This window comes from Mauremys mutica, unplaced genomic scaffold (assembly GCF_020497125.1).
Source record: "Mauremys mutica isolate MM-2020 ecotype Southern unplaced genomic scaffold, ASM2049712v1 000147F_np12_subseq_1:194132_obj, whole genome shotgun sequence".
Lineage (NCBI taxonomy): Eukaryota > Metazoa > Chordata > Testudines > Geoemydidae > Mauremys > Mauremys mutica.
In genome coordinates this window covers 186,305-194,132 of record NW_025422865.1, presented here as the reverse complement: position 1 = coordinate 194,132, position 7,828 = coordinate 186,305, and the positions used below count along the sequence as shown (strand labels likewise).

The 7,828-nt window shown below is 45.8% G+C and overlaps 1 protein-coding gene across 1 annotated transcript; it reads right to left on the bottom strand.

Moving 5' to 3' along the window:
- Window positions 1-135: 135 nt before the first annotated feature.
- Window positions 136-6,266, bottom strand: LOC123356983 (REST corepressor 1-like). Its single transcript, XM_045000238.1, has 3 exons — window positions 5,818-6,266; window positions 5,637-5,696; window positions 136-780 (listed from the first exon to the last, which is right to left on the bottom strand). Exons 1-3 carry the CDS (start codon window positions 6,011-6,013, stop codon window positions 764-766), a joined length of 273 nt encoding a protein of 90 aa, XP_044856173.1. The 5' UTR covers window positions 6,014-6,266; the 3' UTR covers window positions 136-763.
- Window positions 6,267-7,828: the final 1,562 nt, after the last annotated feature.

Genomic DNA, 7,828 nt, shown 5'->3' with positions numbered 1-7,828 from the left:
ATAGGCCAGGCTCCCTGGTCAGACTTCATCTCCCATGAAGCAAGTTGATTTCACTGGGGGGGGGGGGGGGGGCCCCGTTTTCTCATGACCTCTAGTAACGAGACTGTTGGAGAGGCCTCTTGGCATTGCACAGTGAAGTGAAAGGCAGCATCTCTGGGCTACTCACTTCACCGGGCAATGCCAAGAGCTTTCCAGCAAGTGAAGCCATACCAAGAGAAACAAGGTGAACCATCTAGTTCATTATACTTTTCACTCTTCCCACAACTTCCAAGAGTTACTGGGACCGAATGTATTAGGGGCAGTATGAGCTGGGTCTCCCTGAGGCAAGATTGTACTGACCAAGTCTCTCAAAGCTTTAAAGAAATCGAATCAGCTGCCAGCAAACTAGCGGGGACTTGGCCATCGAGGAGGGACAGGAAACATTTGGATGTTTATATGGCAGTTCTTAGTACGTGACCAAAGTGGGGTGCAGTCCCAGACCTCCAGTATTTCAAATGGCACCTCCTCACAGTAAGCAGTTTCTCCCACCTTCTGTGTCCCTGGATCCAGATGCTTCTAGGGTGCTATTGTAATTCCTCCCTTAACAGGAATACTTCCTCAAGTCAAGAGTGCTCAGATTTTTGTAGTATAGCAGGAAAGAGACTGGTGAAGGCCAGCTTTGCTGTAAGCAATCCACAGATGGTTTCTTCCTCTCTGCCTCCCCCGGCATCTCCATCATAGATCTGATTGAATTAGGGCACCCTCTGGATTAACCAGCCATTTGTCAGGAGTTCACTTCGACTGGAAAGAAAACAGGAGGATTCTCTCTGAAGATGACTGGACATAACAGAAGTCTGGAGATATAAGAACTGGCTCATACTTGTAGTACTGTAACTGAGATTAAAGGTACTTAGTTGCACTTCAGCCATGAGATGGAGAATTGCACAGGATAAATTGTTTCTATCTTCTCTGTATTTATAGATTCGGAACAAGTTGTTCTCGTCAAGAAATTATATAATGCTTTTCGAAGTCACTGAAACCTCAATCTTATTTAAAAGTTATTAGCTATGCAAAAAGAGTTAAAATAAGTAACTAGGTTCTTTTTTATATTTACAATATTTCAGCGCATACAAGATGAACAAGCAGAAAGCGATCAGGATGAGGTAACATGCACGTTTTTTGTTAGTACTCCCCTCCTCCTCCCCCCACATAAAATAAAATAGATTTCTATTCATCTTTGGGACACAAAACATTCCCTTTCACTAAGTTTTCCCATTAAACACATAAGTACACACAGCTTTTTGTTCTCTTTTTTAAATCCTCAGTTTCTCAAATGGAGAACTCACAATATATGCTGGCCTACTGATAACAAGTATTGTTTGCTAGAGCTTTCAGCTAGCTGACAGTCAAATGTTTGACTCACAATTCTTTATATTTACTACAGAGGGCAATGGAGGGGGAGGGACAGCTTTTCTCAAAGTATTCATTAACTCAAGGCCAAACAGCAAAACGTATCAATATTTATAACACTTATGAACAATTAAAAACTTGCTTTTATTGTCTTAAATAGAAAAATTAGTCCTGTGTCCAGCTACCAAGACCTGGTTTAACAAAGCAACATGTAGTTGCAATACCTTACATTGGGCCAATGGGTGGGTAGGATGAGACTAATTTAAGGAAAGATTCTACAAAACTTTGTCCATGTGACCTAGTCCTTAGAGTCCTGCATGGCTATAAAATTTGTATCCATATCCAATCCACAAAAATGGACCGTGGATGTGGATATCCAGATTTGCAGGGATGTCCTACTGCCCGTAGCCAATCCACTGAAGTCAAGGAGCTACAAAGTAAGGACTATTGCTCCACATGCATAATAAGTATTTGCAGGTTCATGTCCTTGGCTTTCAAGAATCACACAGATCATCATCAGGCCCCTGACACATTCAATTTTAGCCATTATAATTTTAAAGAAAATTTAAGATCACCCAGAAGGCCACTTTAATTCAGAAGGAAATCTAGTTATTTTTTGGCCCCAAAAAGGAATCTAAATATATCTTCTAGTTTCAGTATTTTTCCTAGCACTACTAAAAACCTCTATCCCATTAGAGGAGATTAGACTAGATGACCCTTCTGGTCCCTTCTAACCCTACGACTAGCCAAAAGGTATGGGGTTCTCTATGCACTTTTTAGTAGTTTTGTTTTTATTCTGTTTAATAGTTTATCATTGTAAATCCAGAGAGTAATTAAGGAGACCTTATTCTTGATTTCAAGTTGTACAGTATTCACTGCCTCTTTGGTCTGATCTAACTCTAAGGTAATTACGAAATCTGAATCAACATCTTGTTAATGTCTTGCTTGACTTCACTTTATTTTGCAGAATGTAGTTCTGAAAAGCCTTCCTAGTTTAATATTCTTTACTATAACTGCCTCACACATGTGCATTATATTTTTATATATACACACACAAGAAACAGACTGAACAAACATGACTGCTACTTCTGCTTCTTATACTAATTTTGATTGTAAGCGTTCAGGGCAGGGACTGTCTGTTACTCTATATGGTGCCTACCACAATAGGGCCCCATTCTTGGTTGGTCTTTAGGCACTAGCATAATAAACATGATTAATAATAAATATATCAAAGGCATACTTAACTTTAATGCTGAACTGTAGCTAAAAGCATTTACAGTCCCTATACTAAGAGCATGGCCATGATGCACAAAAAAAAAAAAAAAAATCTGGTCTACACTGAGTTTCAGCCTCCAGTACAGCTGCAACAGTGCAGATCCCTAGCATACACACAGTTTTATACTGGTGCAGTTTACCCAGGGGTAAGGAGACACTGTTTATACTAGGAGTTTGTACCAATGCACCAGCTAGAGTCCCAGAATAGGCCAGGGCAAAGAAACAACAGGTTTTACAATCCTTTGTTCCCTACTAGAAATAGGATGTTTAATAAACTGAACCTACAGTCATTGTGCTTTATTATAACACTATGATGTTTGAATTTAGTAGTCATAGGAATTTCTAGGCTAAACAATTGTTTAGGGTTAAGAGATATAGGCTCTAGATAGCTAAAAATCAACACTATTTGTTGAAAGGTCAAGTTTGACTGGCATTATAGTCCAGAAGTACAGTTACTTAGGAATGCATACTATTATTTTTTTTAAATAAAATAAATCAAATAAAAAACTGAATAGGGAAGTTCAGAGAGGAGAAAACATCCATTTTTGTGAACAATGTTTAATTGCAAAACTATCGCGGTAGTTTGATAAAATTTAGCATTAGTTTTTCAATCTACTTAAGTAGAACATAGATGTGAGTATACACTAAACTCTTAATTATGTCTAAAAATTAGTTGCACAAAAAGGGCCCAATCCAAAGCCCACTGAAGTCAATGAAAGTCTGCTTATTGACTTGATATCAGGCCATTATGGACTAAGTACTGCATTGTTTACTCAGGCTGAACTTCCACTGAAGTTGTGTAAGTTAAATTTATTTTTCCAGCTATGTCATACACTTCCCACCCCACTGGGAAGAAAGATGAGTCAGTAATGAATGCAATAACTTTTGCATAAGTAAATCTATACAGCATTATCTGAAAACTAGAATAAAATAAATGCAATCCTAAATGTATTCAGTTCAGTCATAGCAGTAAAGAAAAAAAAAAGTTGCTCTAGTAGAGAAATGAGGTAAGCTAGAGAATTGATTTGCAAGGTTCAATGAAAAGTGTAAAGTATTGTTGCAACACTTGGCTAGAAGCCAGTAGGATCCATGTAGTTTATAGCAATGTTGTGCTTGACCTACAGAATGAAAAAGAGGGTCAATTGCTACCTAATAAGCCCTTCCCCCAGCGGTCAACCAAAAAAAATGGAGTTCCCATGTGCAGAGAGACCTTGTATCCTATTCTGTCAACCAGAAGAACCAAGGAGAAATGTCTACCCAGGAAGAAGACAGACGAGACAGGCAATACAAATAAACTCTGTAAATAGCTATATGAAATGCTGTAACTAAAAAGATGTTCAACCTGAGTATTCACAAAAAAATGCACAATTTGCAGAGACTGCAACAATGTAAAAATAGAGAAAAACCAACCTATTCCATTAAATAAAAAGGCACCCAAAACATCTTTATCCTCTGCATTGAGAAGCTCAAGAATATATATTTCTGAATTTAGATTGATCTAATAAGTCAATTAACAGCAGGAGTTACTCTCTGGTTTGTTCTGAGAAATGAACCATTGTTATTTGCAAGTCATGTGTTTTGTTCTTTTAAGCTGAGAGGTACAGAGGATTCAATTAAGTTTGAGATATGCAAGAGGCAACTCCAAGTGTTAAGACCTCCAGACAGGAGGAGGGTTTTCACCAGCTTTAACCTACAGTTACAAAAGAACAATTAAAAAACACGTTTAAAAACTAAGGAAGTCGATAGTCTACCTTTACACACACAGCTGTAGACACATCTATACTAAAATGTTTGAATCGCATGCCTTCCAGTACAACTACAATTCCTTTGTTTGCTCACAATTTGCTTCCATACCACTTTAAATTAGCTTACAAAGAACTGCAGCAGAATAAATGGAATGTGGAACATTTTGGCAACCAACTGGTTCTTTAAGAATTTTTTTTTTTTAAAAACAGCCACATTAGTTTGACTAAAAGAGCCCTATTCGAATATATTTCAAAAAGAGGAACAGGCATTTGTGACTTCATCTTTTTTATTTCTACCCTTATGGTCGAACCCACAAACACACAAGTCGTGTGGAGGGGGAGCGGAAATCTAACTGCCATGTACGGTCTCTCCTAGCCAAATCAGCTTCCCTGCTTTTCTCCGTTTGCAAAGCGCCCTCTGGAAAGCATCTAGACTTCTTTTATTAACCGTTGGGGTTGGGGGGGGGGGGGAAGAGATCGTTGTTCTTCTCTGGCCCTGAATGTCTCGTTTTGGGGGAGGGGAGGGGGGGTGTGTATTTTTAAAAAGTCCTGGGGGTAGGGGAATAGAAAACCCACTAAAGGATTCGATTTCATATTAGTGCCAGGGAATTTGATGAAAGTCCTTTTAATTAGTGCCATGCTACTCTCTTAAAGACCCAGATCCCAACCCGATCATTGTGAATATGAAACTAACCACACCTGAAGAAAGAGGGGGGGGGAGAAAAGGGGGGGGGAGAAAGTAGCGCGGCTAATCCCTCTTGCTTCCGTGCCACAGAGTAAGATATTCATATTTCCCTGGGGGAGGGCGGGGGCGAGGAGGGACGTAAATAGATCTATAGCTATAGTTTTGGTTCTATTTCATGGAAAAGGAACGATCTCCCTCCCCCCCTCCCCGTCTGGAGGCACGTTTCCCCTACACGTTCCCCCCTTGTTGCTGTTCTTTCCTTGGACAGCAGGGTGAACACACACACAAAAGTTGTTGATTTCCCCCTCCCTTTTTCATTACTAGAAATCTAATGCCACAAAGTGACCTCTCCCCCATCCCCTCAATAAAACAGTCTTATGTCCAGCGGATCAATCCAGCCACTAGCCCCCAACTCCCAAACGCAGGATGTCAGATCTCCAGGCAGAGCCCCACACAAACACACCCCGCCGTTGGAGGCTCCTAACCCACTCACACACAATGGTGCTGAATCCTTAGGAGACACTAGAGACAAAATAACTCACCCGGATCAAAATCAGGAACCACGGCTTGGTACTGGGCTCCAACTCTCATGCCTCCTCCTGCTGAGATGTCAAAGAGAGAGTCCGGGTTAGAAGGAACGTGCTTCATTGATTCGCGTGAGAGAGGGAGATGAACAGAGAAAATCCCGGAGCGAGTTTGAGGCTCCCACTTCAGGGGACTTACCATGCTCTTCATCACTAGAGGAGCCGGAGCTGCCTTCCTCCCAGGAGTTGCTGCTGCTGTTTCCATTGGGTGCTGCCGCTGCTGCCAAACTTTTATTATTCCCATTATTATTGGCACTGGCGGCAGCAGTGGCATTATTATTCCTGCCTCTTCTCTTCCCTGAGACCTCTGGGCCCTTCTCTATCATGGCTGGCATTTGGGGGTGAAGCTGGCAGAGAGATCAGAGTTAACTTGGGGGGGGGGGGTGGAGACCAGGGGCTGCTGGAGCCTGGGAGCAGCAGCGGCTGGCAAAGCCCCCGGCTGGGGCTGGGGGGGGGAGAGAGAGGCTGAGGCGCTATCAGTGCGCGGCCGCTTTAAATCCCCTGCACGGCGAGGGCTAGAACTTTGAGGCTCATCCCAGCGCTGCACTTCCCTGCACTGGGACGCTCCTCAACCTGCGCTGCTGCCTGCACGGCCCTGCCTCCCGCGGCCTCCCATTGGAGGCCCCCACATTTTGGGAGGCCAGGTGCCTTTGCCATTGGCCGCCCCGCCCCGTCCATCAAGCCGGCCCGGCGCTTCCGTTTGTCAGGTTAGGTGGAGGCGTATCGCCCGCTGTACGTGGTTGGGTTTTGCAATCTCTACGCCCAGTGATACAGCCCCTTCCCAGGCTACATTGTATCGGGGAGGGAAGGGGGAGTTTCACGCCTTGGCCCCAGAGGCGCTGCCGAGGCGCGGGGAGCTTGGGGGAGGGGCTCGGGGAGGGGGAGGGGATCGGGCGGAGGGGCCCCAGCGAGGGGGCTCCGAACCGTCCGCTTTGAACTCATCGGCAGCGGGCTGGGAACTATTTTCCTCCCCGTGGCGGAAGGTTACGCGGCGCCCGCCGCTCAGTTTGAATGGAATCCCCATACAAAGAGAGAAAGTCGCGGCTACAAAGTGTCCGCGGGCTGGGGCCGGCCGCCGCCGCCGCCGCGGGGGCGCGGGGAGCAGGCGGGGGCGGCCGGCCCGTGCTTTGGCCGGGCCGTGGCTCCCCTCCAGCGCCAAGAGGAGTTTGGCCGGGCGGGGAGGAAAAGTCCTTGTAATTGCTGGAGTTGGACAAATTGCCCCCCTGGCTGGCGCCGCGCGGGGAGGGAGATCAGGGCCGTAGCCGAGGGGCAAAGCAGCAGCCGCCACCCCACCCAGCTGAGCAGCAGGCCCCTGGCAAGGGGACAATGGGCAACAGAGGGAGTTTAATGAAACACAATAAAAGCTGGAGGGAGATTGATGCTGGCCCACCGGGGCGCTGAAGGCAGCAGGGTGCCAGGCAGGTGTAGGGCTCTGCCCTTGCGTAACCGATAGCAGGATCAGGTCCTTGAGGGCCAATCCTGCAGACTCTTGCCCCCATGACAAGCTTTGTTCACAAGAGCTGTCCCAGAAAACTGCTCATGTGCATGTTTGCAGGGTCAGGTTCTTAGTCCCAGATCCTCCAAGGCACCAAATACCTTTAAGGACGTGAGCCTTACATCTTATAGAAATAAGGTCCTTGCCATGCGGAGTTTGCAGTTTAAGTGTCTGACCTTGTAGAGCTTTCTCTTGTGACATCAACGGGCTCGCTCCCATGAAAACCGCTCTTCTAAGGATTCCCAGGTTGGGCCCTGACCAGAGCAGATGCAAGGATATTTTGTGCCCTAGGCAAAACTTCCACATTGCGCCCTCCCTCCGCTGTCCAGCCCTCACCTTCCTACGGCCAAGTTCCCCCCAGGGGGCCCAGATGTTCACAAAGTTCAGGGGGCACCGGGGAGGGGGGGAAGGAGGCTGCAAAGAGGGGGTCATATGGGGGCTCTTCCAGGGGGTGAAGGTGGCAGAGAGGTGGGTGCACAGGATTGTTGCAGAGGGTGGAGGTGGCCAAGAGGTGGAGGGAGTGGAGGCGTAGTGGCAGGGAAGAGATTTGCACAGAGGCAAAAAGGGCTCGCTGCAGGGGTGCAGTGGCACAAGGGAGAAGTGAGCAAGAGGGGGTTGTTGCAAGGAGCTGGTAGGCCGGGGGCTGTCTGTGCCC

Bases quoted from the DNA above. Each gene is read 5' to 3' on its own strand.
- LOC123356983 (XM_045000238.1), bottom strand. From the start codon at position 6,013: ATGCCAGCCATGATAGAGAAGGGCCCAGAGGTCTCAGGGAAGAGAAGA. The intron at 5,697-5,817 runs GTAAGTCCCCTG...TTGACATCTCAG, and splicing joins CTCTAGTGATGAAGAGCATG to CAGGAGGAGGCATGAGAGTT.